Here is a 26,768-nt window from a genome sequence, read left to right on the forward strand (position 1 = left end):
GTCAGGAACCAAAATTGTTTTTGGATTTGTCATGTAATGTCAATTTCCCGTTAACTTTTTCTAACATAGTTCGCGAGTGAACAAGAATCTTGGTTGGAATCTATCCTGCTCCTGTTGTATCCATATCTAATTTGCTTTCGAACATATGTAGTTAGTTACATTCATTGCTATTACTGAAACTGATAATCATTGCTGGTTATTAAATGAGTCGCACCCAAATTTAATTTTCTTTAAAGACTAGTATAGGACTCTACTGATTTTATACTGCAGACGATAAGTCGTAAATTCACAAGTAAAGAAATAGTTAATTGTACATTACCAGAACTGTACCTGAAAAAGATATTCTACTTACATTTTGTTAAATGTTAGTAGATAAAGTTTACAGTAAAATACGAAGTTTAAATTATTAACATTTTTTTAAGATTGTATTTGTAAATGTAATTTCTTTTGAAGATGCTCTAGAAAGTTTATTTGAAGTATCACTATAAATAGCAGGAATAATCATCTCAGCACGAAAGAAATTTAACTACTAAAAAGACATGCCAAGATACGAAGTAAGCTTGACCTCACCTTTTCTTTATTGTTCTCTTGCTTATATGAAGAAGCAAAATAAAATGTTTAATATCAAACAAATAAAAGACATGTTTTGAATTTTTTCGTGGAAGAGTTAAGATAAATGCCCCTGCTAATTCAGTTCAAGACAAATAATTAAAAGAACATATTTTAAATTACTCAGTTTAGTTTCGCTAAGTCTAAAATTATTGATATAGAAAACACCATATTTAAAAATTTCATTCGTCTGCTTTTGAGATGAACAGATATAAAAGAATATGTTTAAAAATATATATGATTTTATGGCAGAAATGTAAACGATTAGTGTAATTTCAGGAAGATAGTTACATGTAAAAAACGAAATAGATGTACGTACATGTGTGCAGTCGCAAATGCTTGCTTTTGTATAAAATTATTCTTGAACTACATTTAAAATTCACAAAATGTAATACATATAAGTCACATGAGGCGATCAATGATGTATGGTGAGTGACGAAATGAAATATGAGAAAAATTATATCAACTTATTAATAAAAAGTGCTTAAAAGTATGCCCTAGAATCTTCGATTGATCAAAAATCTCTTCAAGGACTGAGATCTAAGAGCCATGTTTGTTGAAGAATGTTTTAGGGAAAAGTGACTTGTATTTGTGTTAAGCATAGGGAAAAACCTTCATTTATTAAATATCACGTTCTTGGCGTTTACGCCACATACAATTCGATTCAACAGCAAATTCGCAAAATATTTTAAAGCAGCATATCTTTAGAATTTCCAATAGACACTCTAGCGCGTTGGAGATTTTCCGTTGCTCGCTTTGCCTCTGCTCGTTTTGATATCGTTAAGTTTGTTAATCAAAAAATTCGTTAAATTTTTTTAAAATATGAAATAGATGATGAAACTAATTCGAAATTCAAAATTCAGGCTTTCAGGTGCCCATGTTCGAGTGGAGGACTGCATTATTCAAAATTTGATGGCTTCAGTTGTCAGAACTTGTATGTCTTTTGACTTGCTTTGAAAACATTACGTATCCTGAATAAGAACAGGGAGCTTACTAAAGCTATGTTTAAGTATGTGTGGAATAGACGACACAAACAGGAAGGGTGTACTGAACCCTTTATTCTCTATTAATTTACAGGTGCTTCCGTACTTCGGGATACAGTGACCAACCCCTTGTGGTCTGAACTTAAAAATATAAAACTACTAACTAAAACTCTAACTAAAAGCTAACTTTGAATTAGTTTACAAATGCCTAACACTAAGACTGGCCTTTTTAAAAGGTTACGTAGGTACGCAAACTTCTGAAACTACAATACGTTTTGAATATCGAGAGGACTAAACCTCTGGCCTTAAAGGCAAGCAGCAACTGATTGAAAACTAGTAAGAATGCATTGGCAAGGCGGCTCACTTCCTCTCTCTGGCCCACCAGCGGCCGATCGGTAAAGTCGCTGAACACTGGTAGTTCGGTCCGAGGTTCAAATCCCGCGAACGGGCTGGCTGCATGGGCGTTTTCGTGGTTTTCCCCATGTGTAACGTGTATACGAGTCAGTTTCCCTTATCCCTCCCCTTAGGCAGATAGCCCTAGTGTGCTTTGCCATAATTAAATTAAATAAACCAAACCAATCCTCTCTCTCTCTCTCTAACTCTTGGCAAAAAGCCACAATTTAAATACTTGGGCGTTAGCAAGTAGAATTAGCATAAGCAAGTTAACGCATTTAATTCTGGCCGGAAGTGTAAAAATAAGAAAAGATAGTACAGTTTTAAAATAAAATAAACGTTAGTAAAACTTAAGATCCTTACACAGTGCTTAGTAGTTTCCGAAATTAAAAATATCTCAAGGATAGGATTTTTCGTTTAATTGAATACAACAAAGCGCAAGGGGGCATCTGCATGAGGCAAGGGATACCTTTATGGAACTTTATAAGGAAACCTGGCTCGCATTTACATTACGGGCGATTAAAATCATGTAGTGATACCATTTTGGGAGGATTTAAACACTTGTCGATCTAAGAGCAGTCACCTCCTCGATCACGTGTCAGTGGTTTATAATAATCTAGGTTGAATGGGAAGTATGGAAAACTATGAAGCTGTAAATTCATTGTAATTGCAGGTTTAGAAACAACGAGCGGAAATACACGTGGATAATTTTAGGAAAGTCAAACGTTATTTTCATCATTAATACAGGTCGCTTTGCATCAGTGTTACGAGCTACACAGTGTAGAAATAGAGTAGTTACTTGTGAAAGCAAATTATTACAATCTTATACAGTAAAGACACAATTCATATTGTATGTGAGGAAAAAATAGAATCTTAAACTGCCAAATAAAGCAATTTATATGTATGTAAATTCTAACAGTAAATCCTGTTCATAGTTCAGACTACGAAGTATTAAACTGCGAAGCCGGAAACATGGTTGATATTTGTGCCATCAAGCACAGCTCTTTATTCTTCAAACTAAATAAAACAAAGAAAATTATTATAATTCAAAAGGTTAACTTTCCTTTTTTTTTCTTTTATTATATCACAATTTTCAATTTTAATTTAGTATTTCAGCAAAAAAAGTTAATATTTATTTATTAGCCTAAAAGTGACGTTAGTCACTAATGAGATTATTACCCTCGAAACGGGATTTTGCTTGGAGTCATTAAAACAACGCATTAATCACGTTTCAAATTGTTGCCACCAAATATTACTCTTTATTTAAGAAATTTAAAAATGAAGAATTTGCATGAATGTAATGCAAACTTCTCGCATTGTGAAAAAACAATGGTAACTAGAGCCGTCAAATTTCGAATAGCATAGTCCTCCGTCCAAACATGGGCACCAGAAGCCCGAATTTTAAACTTCGAGTTTGTTTTATTATATTTCTAATTTTGTAAGACTTTAACGAATTTTTGTTTAACAAACTCATAGATTTCAAAGTGAACAATGGTAACACTATATGGAGAAAAAAGAATTACCTGCAGCGCGCGAGACTGTCTATCGAAATTCTAAAGATATGCTATCTTTAAATATTTTGTGATATTGCCGTTGAATAGAACTTTATGTGACGTAAGCGCCAAGAACGTGATGTTTTGAAAATAAAGTAAACACACGAAACGTTAATAATAAAAAGACAAAAAAAAAAGTTTTGTAAAGCTATCTTAGTATAAAAAAATTGAACATTGGTATGATAAACTCAGAAAAGGCTGAAAAAAAGGAAAAACATTTATGCCAACACTGAGCGCTGCATCGACAGTTCTAAACGTATATTGCTATGCGGCTTTTAAAATTTGCTGTTAAAATGTATATGACGTAAGTGCGAAGAAAACGATGCTGAATAATAAAGTTAAGAAAAAAAATGGGTTAGTAGGTGTGAATGTAACAGCAGAGTGGTAGACAGTGAGGTTCAGCGAGAGCGTAAAAAACCTTCACAAACCCTTCTGGACGCCCGTTAAAATCTGAAGCCTTCCATATTTCGTTTTGGTATTACGACAGCATGTGTGTAGTTACTTATATCATATATATCTTTAGAACTTAATCTTTTCCTTTTTTATTATGGAATTATCTACGAAAGTCACGAGTATAGAAAAAGCATTCAGTAGTATTGGAGCTTTTCCCTTTTGCTGGCAAATCTAGTTCGAATTACAAAATTTGTACAAAAAAAAAAAAAAAAAAAAAAAAAAAAAATCTTAAATAAATCTATGGTTTTAAGCATTTTTGAATAAATATTCTCCTAAGTAGTTTAAAATTTAAAAAAAAATTAATATTTACTAGCCTTGTAAATCACACCTATCGGACAAAAAACCCGTAAATGGAAGTTTTTCAAATACTTCCTTCTGCGTATGAATAATAATGAAAACTGTTTAGAAAACAATCAACTAAAGTTCTGGAAAGCTGGAATACCTATATCAGTGATTTTGGCTTTGATTTAATCAATAATATGTAATTATGTAATGGTATTAAAGCTTGTAACGCTATCTGCCTGAGAAGAGGAATTTGTGGAGAAACTTTATAAGAAAATCTGGCTCATCTTCGTTTTACACACAACCTCAACGATAATTATTTGAGTCTGAACATTATTTCCAACTCACTAGGAAAATTAGCGGAAGACGATCATGTCTATATGTCTTAGGCATAATCGCAAATTCTTTTTCCAATATGACATCACTGCAATAGTCTTGAAAACGAAAACACGCCAATATCAAATACAGAAACCACAATCTGGTAGCCACATTGGTAGATTGTGTTAGCTACAAGTGGTTTCACATTGGTAGCCAAGTAAATCAGAGATTCTTTAAATGTGGATAAGCTCATAGCAACTATAGGAAACAAAGCAACCATAAATTTCAGAAAACCTGGGGCAACGCCATGTGTAGATAAGTGAGAAGAACGAAGAAGGCTAGAAGAATGCAGCCAATTTGCAATTCAGCCAAACGCAGTCGTGGAAGTGTATTTATACTGCCTAATTAGAGCAAATAATATAGACAACAGTCATTAATCGTCTCCAAAAAAACTGCTTTCTTGTTTTTTAGAGTCTCGGATTGCTATTTCAGACTACTAGCTATTAAAAAAAAAAAAAAAAAGGGAAAAGCAAATGGCGATTGTTTCGAGGGTAAATTTGCGTAATTACTATGTGCATGCTACGGAAGAAAGTGGTGTTGCTTGAATTGCCGACTAGTTGAAACTTTAAAATTCGAAAGCATTTAATGGAATTTTATGTGTTATGGGTAACGATAAAACACTTTTTCTTACAGACTGAATTGATTTTATAGGATCACAATTTAATTGCACTTATTCTAAAAATTATGTATCGAGCATAAAGTTCTTAGAGGCGAGCCAAAAACCCGAACACGCGTTTTTTTTTTTTTTTTTTTTTTTTTCCAATTTTTATTTATACTATTTCTTATGTTATTTTACTATGTTTTACGTTACGGGGAAAGAGAAAAAAGCAGATAAAAGGTATTTTTGCATAGAAATCATAATTCGATAATTCGCAAAGGTAAGGTTAAGGCCTTTTAAATTAACTTTTCTTAAACAAATAGCTCTGCAAATTTGCTATTTTAATGTAATTAAAATAGCGAATATTAATTTATTAATTAAGCTAAATATTTGTAATATATACAATTTTTTAGCTTAATTTTAATTTTTAAATGTAGCCGAATACTTTAACTTTTATGTGTGCCAAACCAGGCTGTGGACGGTTTACTTTTTATTCCTTTTTAATTTTTATGCAATTTATGATGGACAACTATTAAATTATTTACATCTGCCTATTCTATGTTTAAGGGCCAATAACATCCCGAAGTCACTTGCTTAACTGCACATTAAATAATAAGACTTATGTAATTATTATTGAATTTACGTGTAACCTAACTATATATTAAATAATGAAGACGTTATACCATTTTAAATTGTTCTTTCTCATTTTAGCGCTTATATAAAGATACGGAAGAGAGTTAAGCATTTAGAACTTCATATCTGTGATTAAAAACATCATTTCATTGCTTCTGCTTGCATATTGGTCATCTGCTCAATATTATCGTCACCCAGAATAAACATTTGTAAATGTATACATTAACGAGCAGTAGAAATCTGTACCTTTGTGATTTCTCCTAATTATATGTTAAATAATCAGAAAACACCTTTCAATTTAGTATTTGCATTTTTGCAAAGAGCTGTGTGATTTAAAAGGTAACATTAGTTTTTAATTAAAACAATGAAATAAAATGCCGTTCTTTACTGATATTAGAATGTTATTCCTTCCTAAAGAGAAATTGATTTACTTTTTGCTGATGTAAATATTTCCTAGTGTTGCTATAAACATTTAAGCTGTAAAAATTGCTATAAAATTTTTTTTGTGCTTCTGCAAAAATTATAAAATATTTCAGTCTCTTTTAATTAATGTTTTAACGGATTTAAACAAACTAATTTCAATTAAACTTTTAATTTAATTCATAAAAATACTTTTATTTCAACATATTATTTTTATAAATGGGTATATATATTAACAAGAATATCATCTGATAATCAAAAGTATTATTGGAAATGTTTAGCTAATTCTAAGATTTATAGCTATAATTCTGCTATTTTCTTTTAAACTATTAATTAGAAATACTGTTTATAAGATATTATATTATCTGTTTTATAAAAACAAATTTAATTGGTTCTCTCATGTAGTATCCACATTTCTTAAAATAACAGTAATAATTTAATTAATGAGCAAAGAATCGTTTTATTATCTTACTGGGATGCAAAAAATTTGATGAACGTGTTGTAGTTTAAGGTGGCCGAGATGAAATCTATAGGTTTTATATAGTTGGACATTTTAATAAAATTTGTTTCATAAAATAGCTAGCGTTTCAATTTACTATTATCAAAACCAACATTAACTATTTCAGGAAATCATTTTGCTCCATAGAGAGCATTGCTTATTTTAATTATCTGATTGCTAAAAAGTGAAAAATGGTTAATTTTTAAATCTAGAAATTATTTCTTAACATTTCACTATTAAAGCTAAATGTTTTGATTTCTCGATTGTTTTATTGTTACGCTATCGTTTTAAGCATTTGCATGCATAATCATTGTAAAAAAAACGCGAAATTTCGTTGTCTTTCCAAAATAATCCATTGTGTTGGAACTTAATTATTATTATTTTAGTATAAGAAATTATATATGATTTGATGTTTCAGAATTTTTTTTTATAGTTATGTGATTTTTCAGTTCATGGTTTGGATGTAATGACTGAACGAAAATAAATCCGTAAGACATCCAGAAACATCACTTTTATTTTGACAGCTTGTAAAAGAAAAAAAAGACAAAGAAAATATTTAACTGTATGAACAAGTGTTAATTACACATTGAAATGGTTACAAACTTTGGCGAATTTTTAATGTTTACTTCACGTTAAGTAAATTCAACTCTTCTATACAGTCCGTGAGTTCACATCAGCATAGAAGTCATTGGTTGCCATTTGTGACAGATGTTTCTAGGTAAAAAACGGATCACATTAAATTTTGAATTGTGACATCATGTCAGCTCATTTCACAGTTTCGATGACTATGTTCTTGTTGGCAGACGTACAAAGTAGATAAATGAACTGAATTTTTTTCCAGATTCTAAAAGTGGAACGTTGGAAATCAACCTTTACTCCTCTGCTTTCTCGTCTTTCTTGGCACCCAAAGCCCAGTCTGGTTTCGCCTATTAGTGAAACACATAAATATATTAGAATAGTGTGTATTCAATTGCAGGGACAGAAATACATCTAAAAATTACTGTATAAATGTATTTAAACAACGGAAGTTATCGATTATTCCAAATGACGCATTTAAATTGAAAATATTTTTTCTCAAAGCAATAACGGTTCGACAACACTATATGAGGAGGAATTTTTAATATCTGGAATTTTATACGAGGGCTATCCAGAAAGTAGATTACGTTTTGGAATAAAAAAATAAACAAAGTATAGGAAACAAATTTTATTATATACAGAATCTGTAATTTCATCTAATGTCTTAATATAAATTTTTAATACATTAAAGCATATTTTCAGTTCATCAAATCATATTATTGTAAATATATGCCTTTATTTTTCTAACTAATACTTTTTATAATACTGAAGGGAAAATTATAAATATTCATTCAAACTGTTCTTTCAAAGTCCATCATCTATTTTTAATGGCTATTTAAAATTTTAATTAAATTGCTTTAAAATATCTTTGTTATTACATTTTCTTGGACAAGTTTATACTTTGTTTTGGTTGGAAAATGAGAAAAATGCCAAGTACTGCGAAATTCTATAAAATACTCAAATACTATGAAAGTCGGATTGTGAGGGCTCCTTGCATTAGAAAAGAAGAGGAGAAAAACATTTATGTGGTGTGGACGCACACAGAAGGTCGATGTTTATTAATTTTTTTAACAGTGCTTTTTCCCAAAACATAATGTACAGTAAAGTTTTTGATTAATTTTACAAGATGATTTATTTTATTAACTTTAGTGCTTATTTTTGCGCAAAGCTTGAATTATGTTGCAAAATTTAACTACAAAATAATTTATTCACGTTCGCTTTCTATTGCTAAGCCTCAAAATGAATATATTATGTACATTAAAAACTGGCTTTATTCTCTGCTTTTTTGCTTTTCCATTCTCATTCCTATGCAACTCATACCGAAACGAATTTCACTCCTATGTTTCGTTAGAGAATCGGGGATTTTAGTTTAAATATATTTGAATGTCACATAGCAGATTTATTTACTTTTTAAAACATGCACTATCAACTAAATTGTGATTTTTCATCTTTTCTTGGAAAGATTTCATTAACTTTCCTCTTAATTCACCGTTTCTTCTGATATCCGCTATGAAACGTTTCCTTATTTTATTTCCTCTGTGAATGAGTTTCTTAAGCTTTTTTCAAGTGCGGACTACTTTTATAAATTATAATATTATGCGGATCATTTTACTCTTGTTCCCTTCGAAAGCAATGTTTTTAGCATATGTTGCTACCAGTATAATTATATTATTAAAACACAATTGATTAGAATTCATTTCATTTTATACTATTATTAAATTATACATTTTTCATGTTTATTTCATTTCTAGGATTCTTAATTTTACTAGCATTATAATTAGTTTCTTTCAAGCATTCATTCTTTATTTCATTTTACTACCATTACACTAGCTTCTTAGAGTAATGGTAATTATATTTGATACTTAAATGAAAAGGCGTACATGCAATTATATTTTTCCACAGTTTTTGGAATTTCGTTTACTGCTTAATTAAAATGTTTAAAAAATTTATGATATCAGTTTTGACCATTTCACAATATAAAACTACCCTATGTGTTATTATTAACAATCTAAAACTTTATGAAAAATAATTCTATTAAATTTTAAAACAGACTTAATAAATAATTTATCATTTTTATATTTTAAATATAATAAAGTAAAATCAAATCGAATTGATTTTACACTAAAGGCGTAAATTAATTAACATTAAATATCAGAAATATAATTCTTATTCATTTTTAATTGAGAAACTTAATATTTTTCTTCTAAAGATTAATTTTACTTCAGAATCAGTATTAATGATATTTAAATATAATTCTTCAGTTATTTAAAATGCATTTGTACTTACCTCTTAAAGGCTGTTTTGCGTCGAAACTGTTTATTGTGTTAAGCAATTTAAAACTAAAGCTCAAAATATGAACTTTTTTTTTTCATTTTCAAAATACGTTTAACTGCGCATCCATAATGAAATTCAAACAATCAAAATACTTCACAAAGCAAACAAAAACACAAAAATGACACAAAAATTTAAAAACATTGATAGGGAAACACTGCAAAAACATACATACACCTGGTTCGGTTTCTAAAAATTCTCCAGGTGGAAAAAAAAAAGGATGCAAAGCGACACAAAATACAAGGTAGCACAAAAGAAAACAAGGGATTAAAAATTGAGGATTTTCAGCTTCAATCTTTTTTTTTTTTTTTTTTTTTTTTTTTTTTTGGTTTTAAATATTATCAAAAGCATAAGTGTATGGATATTATATTCATTTTTCTAGCATTTAAAAGGCAATTTTAATTCCGATTTCCATTATTTAAAATTAAGTCTTCTGACTATAAAAAAATCTTCCTATGTTTGGACTTTTCAAAAAACATGTGAAGGTTTAATATGGAGAAAAAAGGAAAATTTCTTTTTTCCTCATTGTTTCAAAAATTTTAATTATGGAGCATAGATTAAAAAAAATAATATATATTACTTTTTCGCTAAAACCATTTGCAAAGAAATAAAAAAATAAACTTTCATGATGTTTTTAATATTTATTAGAAGTTTGTAATCGAAATTTACATGGATTTGAATGAATTTAATATGTGTAAACAGTGTGTAGGATAGCTTTCTGAACGCCCAGGTCACAGACGAAGGTTCAACACAGAGATGGCGATACAACAGCACTGTTACTTGTTTGCCCATTCGGGGGCTTTTTTCTGTGAAACGAAAAAGAAACATCATGTAACACACACGAGGAAAATTTCAGGTAGATACACATGAAACTAGAAAAATAGAGTTAAGTGAACAAAACTGCATTTATTTCAAAGATATTCCAAACAGGCACTGCTTTGCAGTTGTATGTGACTCTGTTTCAAGAAATCTTTTTGACTTTTTAACCAAATATCATATAGGCTGGATTTTGTCCTAAATACTCTATTAATACTACTTTAAAACTTATGTACTATTGTTGAGCATATTTAACTGATCAACTCTTACATCCTGAAGATTTATCCTACAGCCCTTTGTTTATTATCGTTAGTTTTGACGAATATTTATCGTCGTAGGTTTAAACTATATCCAAAATAATTTGTGACTCACAAACTATACTTGCGAAAACATGCATCGCACTTTATTCTACATGTACATCGGTTAATACGTAAGCAGAATTTATTTTACTCATTCGTGACGATTCACTTTATATTCAACCGTTTAATTTTTCATTTCGTAAAAAGTCTGAACAATTTAACTCATTCAGGTATAACACAGCTACTTTAAATCTGTAGTACCTTATTAGATTATGCTATAGTTAATTCATAATATGTACGAAATTTGAGACTGAATTTGTATGAAATGTGAGGAAACTTGCGAATCATTTGTGTACTGAAAATAATGAATCCCTTTTTTAAAACTAAATGAACTGATTATTTTTTTTTTCAGAAATGTATCTGCAATAGCTGAAAAGTAACGCACTGTTATCTTGCTTTCAGGTTACAGTAGCGTTAGAATGCACAAAAGTAGTTATAAATATAAATGATAATATTAATCCATGTGATAGGGTAAAGACAAATACACAGCACACAAAAGCGCTATAACAGAAGCTCATAATTATGATACAAACAAAAAGCCACCAATTTTTGTTACAACATTAAGAAAAGGAAATACTTAACCTGACAAAAGAAAATGAGACAATAAAAATAATCAATGTATTTATACTTTAAAACAATATTTGCTTATAAATTCAGATAAAAATTAGGTAAATGAGGAAGCTTCTCCTACCTCCTTGACATCTTCATCGAGCTTGAATTTCGTGGATGGTCCAACAGATTTCAGATTGGCTCTGAAGTCATTATCAGCCTTCTTGGCTGCGCGCATTAATTTCTCGAATCTAGGAAAGAACTCATTGTTAGAAGAAAATTAAAAATGATGTTTAATTTCAACATATTGGAATTTCATAATTCCAAATCCTCAAGTTTCCCGAAGATAAATAAAAATCCCAAAATTATTTAAATTAGGTTTAATAGCCTGCTTTTGTAATGTTTATAACGTGTTTTCTTATGAAAGGACAGGAGATTAGCGATTAAAGTCTTCCATTAGTTATATTTTTATGAAATACGTTCGACTTAAAATACTTCACTCCAGTCTGCAAAACATGTCCATTGCTTTATACAGTAACGAAACAAATCTATTTAGCTAAAAATCGACAAAATGTTTTCTTTAAAAAATCTGAAAAGTTTCAGATTTTAATCGTCGCCAAAAGAGTTAGTTAAGGTATTTACGTTCGTGTTAAGCTCCCAGTCTACCAATCTGCTGTTACACTCACTTACAACTTATTCGCACATATTCGGCTTATTTCTCTATCCCAAGTCACACATTACCATGAACATTATGCGAAACAAGAAAATATTTTCGAAAAACGAAAACTTACTTTCCATATTCGAATCGGGATACTTTCTTTAGAGGTGGCTTGATGCTAAGGGAAAAAAGGTAAAAGAACGTAAATCACAAGTACAACTTTCTATTCTATGGAATAAGAGCACGTAATTAATTATTAAGACTTAATTATTGTGATTTTAAACATTTAATTAACTTACAATTTTCCTCTCATGTCGTTGACTTGCATGTTAAGTTCATTAATCTGAAACACAGATCGAAAATTAGTTTCAATTAAATTAATTATATATCAGCAAATTTAATGCTTCACTTTTTTAATAAAAGGTTCTTTGATTATTATTTACGATAAAATGTTTTTTTTATTTATATTTAAATTGTTTGTTAACTTACTTTAAGAGTTTTTAACTTGATTTAATTTTGTAATTTTTAATATTATTTTTTATGAAATCGTTTTCACTGACTTTAAATCAAAAACAAAACGTAGAAAATTATATTATTATGGAAAGAGTTTCAAAATTTTAATTTAGTAAATGAGATTATGTGTAATGTGCAATTAAGTGAGATAAAAGAAATGAAAAGGGAAAAATTTTCAGAGTTAAGACAAATTTATTTCTGAAATAGAATTTCTTACATCTTACATAAAGATTTTGAAAAAAAAAAAAATCTCGGCGTAATAAAACATGCGAGAATTTAACAACATGCTTTCAGTTTACAAACTTGGCAGTCATTCCTACATTCAGTTCAAAACTTTAAAGTTTATAAACTTTAATAATAATGCATATAAATATTTAGATTAATACAGCACTTCACTTCAAAATTAGAACTACGAAAGTTTATAATTCTTGAATCACTCATCCTATAAAATGTAGTTGTTTGATATACTTGGATTAAAGTTCAGAATTTCTTAAAATAAGGCTTGTAGAAATATGTGAATATGTACACATTTTCTACAGTTATAGATTTTAATCTATACAAGTAATGTTACTCACTCATGGTGCTCATATGTTCTGGAATGTGTCCAAGATATCGACTGATTATTTTAATAGACTTAAGTGTCCATAATTTTCGTTAAGTGTCCATAATTGATTTGTAAAACGTATATATGTTAGCAATCCTATAAATTTTATTATAAGTTTTTTTAATTTGGGAAATTTCTTCGTCGCTCATAAATCTTGAAACATCTTATCCCATCAAAATGAGGTCAAGAATTTTTTAGAAGCCCTGCTATAGTTTATTCGTATTTTTACGTAGCAACGATTTCAATCACAGATTTAAATTTAAATTTATCAAACTTGTTTAAAAGTTTAAATTCCTTATTTATCACATGAACTTAAATTACTAAAAGTTTCAGTAAAAACTTTAGTAATATAATATGTCTTTCCAGCTAACTTTAATATATACTTTTCCATATAATTTCAACATACCTTTTCTAATTTTATTATCTTTCTAATTTCTGAATAGCAGAAGGTCTTGGAATCTCTTTTGTCTATTAGCGTGTTTTCTTTATTACATTTTCTGATTTTCTGAATGGCAGGATCTCTTGGAACCTCTGTTGAAGTTCTGTCTTTGGAGAATATTTATCACTTTGCTTTGTGTAATATTTAACTTTATTTAAGTGGGAAAATTTAAATATTCAAATAATCGTCTGTCAATAAACAGCAATAGTGAGTTCAAGTTTAAAGAATGGCTTTTTTTTAACTGTCAACGACGAGATTTATAATTATAAAGATATAATAGCCGGTTATGTTTGCACTTGTGTGTTAGCATGAAATATTAGTCTTAAGTGTATATTTATGGTATGAAAGTGTTTATTTATCACATTAGTTCAGATGGACGTCAAAGCCTCATTTATTTAATAATTTTCAGATAGTATGATTTCTAAATAATCAGAGAAAAATATTTTTATAGAGCTGGATAATTAATGCTGAACTGAATGAGTTAAAATAATGAGAGTTATTGTTTTATCTTTTATTTCAGTTTACGTTTTAGATAAAACTACAAAAAATGAGTAAAGCTCTTTAGTTTATGTTTTACCTTTATTTCTGACTAAGCCTTATTAAGCGTTTTTACAATTATAGGGAATGCAAGTAAATACTAGTTTCGTGATCACATGTGATATTTTCCTGAGTTGGAATGGAGTATCATTAAAACGTGCACTGACCTTGTATTCCTTATGTCTTGATTCATATTCCATGTCGTATTTTTCACCTTCCAGTTTACCAATGCGATCATGATACTCTTTGCAGATTTGCATTAGTTCGGCTGCAAAAAGCGGGTACAGGGAAAAAAAGGCAAAACATAATAAACTGCATTAAATCCAGTTAAATAAGCGAATGGGTTAGTAAGCGATTAACAATGATTGTTGAAAGCACGTAACAAAGGAAAAGGAGCACTGAGGATTACAAAATGCACTGTGACATAAAGCTCGTGGGCAGAACTCAAAAACAAAAAGCCACTTGCGAAACACAAATCATACTTGAAAAATTATTCATTGATTCTGTTTGCTTCAGTAATTCAGCATTGCATTCGTAAACAGTTCATTTTTGTCCGTCCCTGTGTGTTGTTCATATTGTTATTTAAGATGCATTCTCAATACCTCCGGGGACGAAAAGGGACATTTTACCTAATTATTGATAAGTAAGAATTGATCAACATTCCTAAATTGTTTTAAGTATTTTAGAAGAGTATCAAAAAAATAGGTTGCTTTTATTATAATTAGAAAGTAATTTCGATTACACTGTATTCTTTCTATTATGTCATATCTTTTTATATTCATTACTTATATTGATATCTACAGTTATTATTCCTGATAATATTCCTGATTTTGCTAATAAGATTACATTATTATCGAACCCTCCTGTGACAGCCATTTTCTTAAAATCCCCGTCCTTAAAAATGATGAATATTTCTGATCGATGTTAAACATGACGTTTGTAAGACCGCCTCTACAGAAAGCCTAAATCATCTGAAACCGTTGGTTGTCGCCTTATGAATATATTCCATATAGTTTTGCTAAAGTATAACTTTATTTTTTATGCGTCGTTGTCAATATATTTTGCTGTTATTGGCCTTTATTTTTGTTGTTCATTGCCTAAATACAAAATTTTGGCGTGAGTATTTCTTTCCTGGCGCTCAAAAGTAACAGTTTTTAGATCATTGTTAACAGAAGTTGTGATATGGATGGAAAATAAAGAAATTTTTTTGCTCTGACTTTAATTGCTCAAACTTTGTCGATTCGGAGAACCCATAAAACGATATATATATTGAGCCTCTGCCATTCGCAACGCAGTAAATGGTAAAAAAGTATTGTAAATTTATCTGTGCTGCGTATATTTTAAGAGAAAAATAAAAATAAAACCAATATTATATTCAATAACATTCTTTTTGTTACGCAAATATAAATAAAAAAAGCACTATTTGATTGTTTTTTAAGTAAAACATATAATATAGACTTTTTAATAAACAATACAATTAATCTAGTTGAATTTTAATTTTGACTTGCAGAACCAGTAGACGCATTGAACTCGAAGGTTCCGCTGAATATAGTTTCATATCCATTGGACTGGGACGATCTGCATTAGTTCAGAGTCGTATGTTAATTTGCATTTCACACATAGTATTCACAAGGTGTAGATATATCCCGAAATACGATATAATGATATAAATGGCAAGGTGTTGTCGATAGCAAACAGCATAAATGAATAACAGTTCCCAAAGTATAATAAAACATCGAACGACAAAAAACAAAACAAAAAAGTGCCAGCAAAAAATAAGGTAAGTCATCCAAAAAAAAAATCGCAGAAGCGTGAGTGCCGCAGCTATCTGCCAATCAAAAAGGAAAATTAACCATTCAAAAAATCTATTTTCTTATCAAATGACTCATACCACAAATTCTTTCTGTCTGACAGCGTACTCCAGATCATACTTAGCATCCTCTAGCTTCACGATCCTCTGATAGTATTCTTTGCAAATAGCCTGTAAGGCAGCTGCGGCCCAACAAGGTTGCGCGAGGAAATGGAAGTTGTGGAAGAGGTAGGGAAAACGAAAGGTGAAAAAAGAAGAGGAATTATTCATTTGAGAAGATGCAGAAGGGAAGTTATTGAATGAAACATGAAGTCAGAGCGAAATGGAGAGCTCTACTGAGATAAAAGTAATTGTAAAGCCGTAAAATTTCCATATGCAAATTACAATTCTGTTCGTAAATAAAAAAATAAAAAGCAGAAGACAAAAAAACAAAATTTCAAAACTATAAGAAACATATATGGAAAAAAAAACGACAAAAAGGCAATAAAACTCAAAATATTAAAGGTAAAATAAAAAATGAGTAAACAAAAATAAATAAAATCTGTTTAGAAATATTAAGAATTTTTTAATTTTAAAGCTACTGCAAGTTTAAACAGAAAATTCAAAATTCATTAAATCAGTGCGTATTTTTTGGGTTGCAATCATCTTTGTAATACTGAATATTTATTAATGGGTAGTGAAATTTTTTTACCAATAGTTCTTATTTCAATGAGTCCGTTTTGCTATTTATAAGTCGATGAGACGTTTTACATTTTTAATTGCTGAACGTAAAAAAATTCTCATTTAAAAGTCATACCTAATTACTGTCCCCATTATTTTATTAGAATCTAGTTAAGAATCTTCAGAACAAAATAATTCAAAAGTGGGGTTGGACTTAAGAAAATTATATATTGCTGCATGAAAAACAAAGTGGATTTATTTGATGTAAGAAATTGTAAACATCTGAAAACTATTATGTTAAGAAGCTTTATTTTGTTGCTATTATAAAAGAAGAAACAAAAATTCTTGCTATAAATTAATTTTGATTAACTTTTAATATCTTTTTTTTTTCTACTATTTATAGAGCTCTCAATTTCATTCTGTTGATAATGCAACTCTGAAGTGCTTTGACTACCGATATTCCTTTCAAGCCCTATCATGCTTCCGTCGCGTTTGATTTTTAGGCTATATTTTTGGACATTTGGTACTTCTTTGTTATAGCGGCCTCCAACTATGTTTGACGGTTTTAGATTTGCGCCAAGATCTCGGCTATAATTTTGTTAAGCTCATGAAGCGCGAATATAAAAATAAACAACACAGTACATAATAATAACAATAATACATGTCGTTTCCTAAGAATGATTTCAAGAATCCTTATCCTTATCTTGCCCACCAGCGGCCGAGCGGTAAAGTTGCTGAACACTGGTAGTTCGGTCCGATGTTCGAATCCCGCGAACGGGCTGGCTGCATGGGCGTTTTCGTGGTTTTCCCCATGTGTAACGTGTATACGAGCCAGTTTCCCTTAGAAAGTCCTCCACGAAGGCATCCCTCCTCTTAGGCAGATAGCCCTCGAGGCTTTGCCATAATCAAACACACACACACACACACACTTATCCTTATCTTCATTATTATTATTTTATCGCACGTAATTGTTCCAGTCAACTACAGTACTTTCACACATATTAAGTTGTGTGTCACTCCATTTCATGGACGTCAACTCCTCTGCTGAAAAATACATAAATCTAATAGCAATGACGAACAATATTCTGGAACCACTGAACGAATTTCCAACACAGAGGCCCTTCATCTTTTTTTAATTTTTAACATTGCACCTCCAAATGCTTTCGTCGTTAACATAGAGCTTCATGTTGCGGCCATTTTCTCATACTCGTTTGTCAGGTAAAAGACCTCTTTCTTGATAAAACGATATAGCATCCATCTCATTACTTGATAAATTAAAGATTGTTAACGTCATATTCGATGGACAAAATGAATATATTTTAAATAAACAATGCAAACTCGAAACACCTCACCAAAAATGAATAACATAAGAACACGTGGCGACAGTAAACATGCAACAGGGTTGTAATATACTTTTACTTGTGGAGGTTTAAGAACACGCAACCAGATTTTGGCGAGATAGCTCTTGATCGGAGATTCAATATCGGGGCCAGCTACAACAAAGAAGCACCGGACATTTATAACATATCTACACCTTATTAATTTCGGTTATTATTACCAATAATATCTAATATCAGATGACCTGTAAAATATTTTCTATGAACAAAACATATCAATAAATCCATGATCAGTTTCATTCGCAATGTCACTGTATTCATAATCGCAATATCATTGTATTCCATAATGACGTAATCTCTTCGAAAAAATTAATATCCTTTAACGCAATTTTAAAAATTCATGATGCATTGCTAAGTACAAATAACAATTAAGTTAGAATAAAGTTAATAGATCTTCTAATTAAATGAGGTGATTATATAGTTCCGTGGCCATACATTGGCAGCGCCTTTGTAATGAAAGATGTTATGGCAAATCTCAGAATATAACTCAAAAACCAGAAAGCTTTAATCCGCAAGCTAAAATAAATCTTACAATACTTAAACAATTGAGATAAGATACTATATCTGCTTTAAGGTGTGATACAAAACTTTGTTTCAGTTATAATGAATCAAATACACTACTTTCGTCTAAAGCAAATGCAATATATTATTATTATTGCGCATAACTGCATTTGGAATACTTTTAACTTAACGCAGTTTATAATTAGTACACGACAAAACAAAGGGCAAGGTAAGAAATCCAGAACTCAAAGCACTTTTCATGAAGAAAATACTAAGCACACTTTACATTTAAAACATATACGTATATGAAGAGTAAAAATACTAACAATAATGATTACACAAGCTGAAACATATACAAACACATTCATAAATAATACTAAAAAATAATATTAACTACAATACTGAAACACGTTTTAAAACAAATGGAGTACAAAGCTACAGTTTGTGTCGCTTTGAAATGACACAAATGGAATACAAACGTACAGTTTGTGTCATTTTGAAATGACATCGACTAAATGTGCAATTCGGAGAGGAATGATTTTAAACAATTACTAAACTAAACACAAATGATTATGCTCTATGAACTATTCTATGACAAGCACTTTGGTATATCTGCATTTGAACATACACAACTAAAATTATAATTTCTGAAACTTTGTTGAAAATTTAAGAAAAGAATTCTATTTGATTGACCACTCAAATAAATGAGTTCAATCAGTTACTAAACTAAACAAAACTGATTTCTTTTCTAGGTAGTATTCTATAACAAAAAATTTCCTACATCTGTATTTACACAGACACGAAACAAAAGACATGTTCTGCCACTTCGCTTAAAAATTTTAAAAATTATGTTTTACAAATCTCTCTTTCAAAAAAACAATTTTAAAGTATTCATTTGCATTTCTATATAAAGTAACAAATTAAGTAAAATGGTTCCCTTATTCGAATGATTTTAATGACTAAGTTCTAAGATAAAGAAAGTTTAAAAGAAATCAAAATGAAATTAGAAAACAAATCACAAATTATAATGTATCAAATTGAAAATATATTCCGAACTATTTCGAAGCAAAATTACATTTGTACTCCATAAATTATATACATATTTTAAAATTCTGGGTTTAGAATTACCAACATATTTAAAAACAATTTATTTGAAAAAATAAAGATCAGGTATTCGTGTTATAAAATAAATCAGACGCTGTTTAATGTTTCACAATGAAATTAAATTTTCTTCTTAACTTTAAAGGATTGACTTAAGCCGAGTTTCTTTGTCTCAAGTTTTGTTACGTAAATATTATAAATCTATAGATAGTAACTAACAGCGACAGACTATTGTACATAATTGTACAGTTTATTATCACGTTAACAAATGGACGTTCAATTTTCACTAAATACAAACTCAACAATAAACGTTTAGAATTCTAGAGATATGGTGAGATTTATCCGTTACAAACTGGGGCATTACGTCCGCTTCATCTGTCATAGAAGTACAGTTAAGGAATGAATTAAATATATCTTTAAATACATTTAGAGTTCTGTCCTGTTATTTTATTTTTGTTAAGCGTTTTAATCATTATTTTGTAAGTTTTATCACGCAAATGATAAATAAACTATCGTTTGATCTCGGTCAGTAAACCTTTTAATTGGATGTCTATGCTATAATATGAGAAGTACATACACTTACCGGACAAATATAACAATAAAATAGTTATAAAATAATAATTCATGTGGTTTGAAAAGTTTTTTTTTTTAAATATTTGCTTTAAAATTAGGTTTGGTTAATTATAATCATTTTCCATTTTAATTAGCTGAAGTAAAGTAATCTCACAACAGCTGTGATGGAGAGCAAAAGGCTCAGGATCCACAATCTCAGAACCTCGGCAAGGAACAAGATTCAAACATCTAAGCTATCTTTACAACCGGAAGACACAACTGGAACTCATTCATTAGAGGCTGGATGGATCCTTGTCAAAAATCCTACTTCGAGAACCGAATAAGGAAAAAAAAAAAGCGTCTTATCTCTCTTAACAATTTTCACTACGCATAGTGAAATTTATTTGTTCTTGATTTTCCTCACTTACTGCTTCATTTTTGAAATATTCGCCGCTACGGTTACAGGCTGAATTTTGTTATACTAATTATAATTTTAACCTAGTTATCATCATTTACCTTCATTGATGCCATCTAAGTTTTTAGGAGGTCCACACCTCTCGGCAATAGTCCTCTTCCTTTCTTCTGCTTTTCTTTCTTGTTCTTTCTTCAATTCTTCGGCGGCCTTTTTCCTCAGCAGGGTCTACAATATACTTAACTTTTAACTGGTAGAATTACAAAAGTATATCTCGCCTCAGCTTAGTAGACTTTTTTTAATTATATTTTAGTTAATTTTCTTCTCTAAAATATATTTATGTCGTAATGCTCAAATTAACTAAAAATAGTATTTCGTACTTACCCTCAGCTTCTTCTTACGGGCAGGGGTCATGAAACCCTTTTTTCCGCCACCCTTCTTGGCCTGAGCCGCAGCTTCTAGCCGGGCTCGGACCTCGGCTTTCTTCCTCTCCTTCTCAGCCTGTTTTCGTTTTTGTTCCTATAAAGCAAAAGAATCAGTATAATAAACCATGTTTTATTAAAATAGATAACTTAATTTACTTAAGAACTTATGTAATAACAACGTAAATAATTTAATGAAAATTTACTAATAAAACTAAAATTCTGCTCCGTATTCGTAATTTAACACGGCTTCCAAAAAATTTAGAAAATTAAAAAATAGCGAGTTATAAATTGCGTAATCCAAAAATGGGATTCAAAATTCCGAATGCAGTAGCCCAAAAAATTACCCGCCGATACTGTTTTTATGACTATCCAAGACGTAAGGAAAAGTATGAATGTTCGGTAATCGTGAGTCATTATTTACACAATGATTTAATAGGAAACTTGTTCAATATTAATAGTTTTCTCTTTGAAGCTGTTCCATATTTACAACGCAAGTATAATAGTTTTCGTTCCTCATTCGGCTAAAAATTAGAATTCCTTATGTTCTTATATATAGAGAAAAGATAGCAAAATTGGACAGTGTTGCGTGTACTTTATCGTTATTTTATTAAAAGAAGTCTATCTCTTACAGAAAATAATTCATTAATAATAATTTATAAATCTATGTTACACGAATATTACGTTATGCATAGTTTTCTGGGACTTGGTATTATCCGAGTTTTCACGTAACTGCGGAATGTCTTGAAACCTAAGTGTTACTTAAATGAGACTTCCTTTATCAAAGCATGCAAAATTTCTTGAATTTTTAAGTTCTGTTAGTGATTTGAAGCATTAAACACCAATAAGATTTGAAAATGATTCCAACTTCTGAAAGAACGTAGATTAATGAATTTTTATCAAACGTCGCAAGGTATTACTTTTTTACATATCTTATTTTTATTTAAAAGACAAGCACGCCTATATCTTTAAAGGGATGTATGATATGAAAAAACTATGAAATTTATAGTTTATAAATGAAACCACTTGTAAATGTTTATGGGGCTGCTTGCGTATTTCCCAGTTAAACAGTGGCTACCATCGAGCCAAGAAAGTTGGCGGGAACTGTCCTAATATTGCGCCAGTCGTTTCTGCAGAATTCTGAAGGTTAGGTTATTTAATTACGGCAAAGCCTCGAGGGCTATCTGCCTAAGGAAGGGATGCCTTCGTGGAGGACTTTCTAAGGGAAACTGGCTCGTATACACGTTACACATGGGGAAAACCACGAAAACACCTATGCAGCCAGCCCGTTCGCGGAATTCGAACCAGTGTTCAGCGACTTTACCGCTCGTCCGCTGGTGGGCAGAATCCTGAAGAAACTAAGTCCTCTTTTTTTAGTAACTGCTTCATTTTTACTCTTCATAAAAAGTCTTTCGTCGATTTCTAGTTAATTTTTAGGTTTTCTGATTTTACCGTAAGCTCTGTTTAGAACGCTTAGTGTATAATTTCCACGCAGGCAATTGTTACAATATATTACTGTTTTGTCGCCCATATCCAGCTATTCTTTTCTCCATTCAACCAATGTTAATTCTCTCGACCAGCTGTAAATGAACCGGAGTGCAGTCACAAATGTTGCATTGCCATTGTTTACCCGTTTTCAGTACTTTATCCATTAATTAGTACACACTGTTTTGAGAGTAGGACACAGAACTGAAAATAGTCCACTGCTTGCTATTCTGTAAAAGGCAGATCTCAAATTTTAATCTTATCCGCATCCGAAATGCAAGACAAAAGTCAGAAAATAATTAATTTATATTCCTTTTCGTAGAAACAAAAATTGGTTGACTGCTAATCAATCGAGGTTGCATCATACGAAAGCGCAGTTATTCTGAATATGTTGTTACGACTTTCTTTATTCATAACTAATGACAAATCGTGTTCCTTGGCTACAGTTTCACGGTCGACAGGATAATACGTAAGTATCATATTTGCTTAGTATAGCCAAATAACTTCTTACAATAGAATATACTACTAAATAATTCAAAATTGTAAAATTAGTTTAAATTCAAAAGTATTAGAGGCTGCTTTTTCGTGTCTAAAAGTGAAGTTTACTTACCTCACTGTAGTTCCCAAGTAGAAGAAGGTGTTCATGGAAAAGAGAAAATTAAATATTAGTCGTTTATATAACATGAATTTCACAAATGAATTGAAATGAAAGCTATGAAATTTTTAAAAAATGTAATATTAGCTACATAAAGTTAAAATTAGGTGTATATCTGAATTATTAAATGCATTTAAAACTAAAAAATATGTTGGTATCTGCACATTTTTCTCCTTCAGTTAGATTTCTTAATCAAAGGTACACCAGACTGAAAGTCAAAGAGGTAGTGCTTTGTTGATATCAAATTGCAGTTATCTCTATAGACTGCTTTATAAACTATAGCTATCTCTACAGCAAATCTGTATAATATTGCTGAAATGATGAAATTTTTGCATGCATCAAAATCCACAATATAAATTACTAGAGGATTTTATAATAATGTTAAATAACGTCATTACGTCATAAATTCTCCTCATCAAAGATAAACAGTAATTTAAATTTGATTGAATATTTTAACAATTTCTTCACTAAATATTTTTTTAATATTTTTTACAAAATTAAATATGAATAGTAGAAAAAAATGTCATAAATAATTATTTCTTTATTTTAGTATATGTATTATGATTTTTCATATTTGAGAAGCAGGAAAAAATAGTTGATATCTTGATGTGCCTAAAAATTAATTTTAAAACTGATATAATATTTCCATAAACCCATGTGTTATAAGAGATAAATTCAAACAACGTAAGAAATATCTTTGATACGTACTCTGCCATATTTATATTATTTGGGGCCCAAACTTACTGGACCTGAAAAGAAAACATAAATTATTGTAATAAATTCCTATGTAATCTAAAACATTTCAAGAATTTAATATAAGAAATTTTCATTTACTATGAGTATTTTCTGTTTTGTATACATAAAAATGTACACTCTGCACACAAAAAAGGAAGGTGACAGTTTTATGTCTTTCGATCTACTGGGTCGATTGACGAAATTTAACTTGCGTTTTTCATGTCTCGAAAGCGCGATTTAAGTATATATATTAGATTTATATACAGCATTGTTTTAACATAGGTATTTCGGTATTCGGTGTTTTAACATAAGTATTTCGGACTTTTCATGAAATGACAATTTATTTCCATATTTTGACTTTATGACTAAAATTATGCCCAAACATTAAATTTTATAAAATTTGGCGAGAAACTTGACGAGATATGTAAAAAGCTATTTGTTACCCTTTTTTTCAGTTTGTGCCAATAATAATTCATTTGGCGAAATTCTTAATTTATAGTAACCTATTTCCCTTTCCCTTTTCTCTTTGTGCACAAGACGGAAAGGTGCATCGTTCACTGTTTCAAATAATTTTAACAAAGAACGTAAACCACATTTGGCGTTGTTAGCTCTTCTAATAAATATACCAAGTTTCAAAATGCATTCATGTATAAATAAATTCATGTATAGCTTCGGAAATTTTGAATGAAAAGAACTCTGGAAGTATGCCTAGAAGTAAATCTACTTTAAGGTGATGGCGCAAATTTTAAGTTATAATTCAAAATGTTTTCGAAAAATTTATAAAAATTACTAATAAATGCAAATTTCTAAAATAAATCAGAAAATATTTGCGAATTTTATTTCTTTTGAACCTAAATTTCGAATTGTGAAAGAATGAAACAAGTGTGTTTTTTTTTTTTTTTTTTTAAAGAGAGATTAATAATACCAAATTCAATTAACATTGAAAAGCTAAAGCTTTGAGAGTTACTTTTTTGAACCTACTGGCTCAATTTTTTTTTTCAAAACTTGCCACATTGGCATAATTTGAGTCATGCAACAGAAATATGGAAAAAAATAAGTATGCCATTTGAGAAAAAGTCTAATTTTTTATCAGAATACCTATGTTAGAACAGTGGTATATGCAAATCTAATATATATCCTAAGTCGGGCTTTCGAGATACGAAAGGTACAAGTTAAATTTCATCAATCGGCCTAGTAAAACGAAATATATAGAACTGTCACCATCTTTTTTTTTTTTTTTTTTTTTTTTTTTTTTTGTGCAAGATGTACGTAAAAGCGGTGAGAAACAGGCAAATGTTTTTACAAGCACATGGTATTTAGCAAAGTAGATAACTGGAAATGTTTTAATATCTCGAATATTTACTTCAAATCTTTCAAACCAGAAGTTATCTAATTGTGTTGAAAATTAAAGCAAGTAAAAAACAGACATTAGATTAACAACATCGTCATCGAGTTACTTGATGCATTTGATATAAGCGAAATTCCAATTTAATACATTCGAATCCAATCTGTAACCCCTTTCAAATATAGATGAATTGAAACTGCATAATATTCATATATCGTCAATAGTAACATTCTATCTCCTGTCCATTTATCAAAGTATAATTATATCCTGCTTCTACACTGAGCCATTTTGGAATATATGTCGAGTTTGACATCGAAAGCGCTTACTTAAGACGGTAAGATAATCTGTGCAATTAATTTTGAAAGAGCACTGGTGACTAAGTCTAACCGCAGAATTTAATCTTGCTTAGTCGTTTAATATCGGAATATTTAAAATATATTATAATAGATTCCTTAAGTAATAATTAACGTGTTTTCTTTACGTTACATTTCGAAAGGAAGTAATAGTTCTGTAAATGGCAAAAAGTAAATGCTGAAATTTAATATTTAAATTTTAATCTAGAAATTTATTACTCCATACACTATGCGTTCTTATTTCTTTTTACCTATTTATTTAGTCTGCTTTGACTATTCGTATGTACATAATTCTTTTAAATAGTGCATGAATTTCCCATATTATCATATGTTTTACTTAAATTTAAATTATTGGCATTTTTATTTATTAATTAATAATAATGACTTGAATTTATTACACATATCTCCCATTACCATGTATCTAATTTAATAATTAAGAGTAAATTAATTACTAATGCCTAAATTTAACTAATTATTGCTTAAATTAATTAATTGATATTCTTGAGTTGAATTTATTAGGAAATTAATGCTCAAAATTAATTGGACTAAGTAACATTAAGATTATCTAACTCGCACTTAAATTTAACTACGAGAGCTAAAATTAAATTGGTATAACTAAGTAAAGCTTGAATCAATGAACTAGCACTTCAATTTAAATACAGCAACATCAGGCAAAGCTTTGGTTTATCATCCCATCTAGACATGATCTTGATTATATCTTATTTACAGTTTCTGTTTGTTGTAATGTATAAAATTCTTAGAATCTATATATTTGGCATCCTCCTTTTCTAAATACATTCAAAATTTTAAATTAACTCTTCTGTGTGATTAAATTTTCTCTGCCCCTGCCTTTAAACTTCTAATGCACTTTAGATTTGATTTACTTTTTCCACATTTCCAATTCAAACCAGGCACAACAGAAGACGTGTTGACTAAAACCCACTCTCTGGCAAACTTCCTGCTGCTCCCAAAACGAAGTGAATTCAAGAATGCTGAAAATTCAAAAGCATTAAATTTATGCTGAACGAAAGATTTCCAAGGATTTTTTCAGAATTTGCACTTTTTTGCATCTACAAAAAAAAATATCTGGCTTTTCAGCCAGCAGTTTAAAAAGCGACAAATCTCTAAGATAAATTAGAAATTTTTACTAAAATTTA

General features: G+C 29.8%; 1 protein-coding gene across 3 annotated transcripts; it reads right to left on the bottom strand.

Annotated features, from left to right (window-relative positions):
• Positions 1–7,297: 7,297 nt before the first annotated feature.
• On the bottom strand, positions 7,298–21,158 carry LOC118195274 (troponin I-like protein). Of its 3 annotated transcripts, none has more exons than XM_035366542.2 (7): positions 21,001–21,158; positions 20,721–20,844; positions 14,351–14,451; positions 12,390–12,433; positions 12,224–12,268; positions 11,575–11,683; positions 7,298–7,727 (listed from the first exon to the last, which is right to left on the bottom strand). In XM_035366542.2, the coding sequence occupies exons 1-7, from the start codon at positions 21,028–21,030 to the stop codon at positions 7,674–7,676; spliced, it is 507 nt and encodes a 168-aa protein (XP_035222433.2). In that variant the 5' UTR covers positions 21,031–21,158; the 3' UTR covers positions 7,298–7,673. The 3 variants fall into 3 exon arrangements, with proteins under 3 accessions (XP_035222433.2, XP_035222432.2, XP_035222434.2); XM_035366541.2 differs by lacking the exon at positions 14,351–14,451 and adding an exon at positions 16,075–16,175; XM_035366543.2 differs by lacking the exons at positions 7,298–7,727; positions 14,351–14,451 and adding exons at positions 10,330–10,514; positions 16,075–16,175.
• Between the last annotated feature and the right edge of the window lie 5,610 nt (positions 21,159–26,768).

Source organism: Stegodyphus dumicola, chromosome 5 (assembly GCF_044657685.1).
Source record: "Stegodyphus dumicola isolate Sdum_Otavi_A_Nest chromosome 5, ASM4465768v1".
NCBI lineage: Eukaryota > Metazoa > Arthropoda > Arachnida > Araneae > Eresidae > Stegodyphus > Stegodyphus dumicola.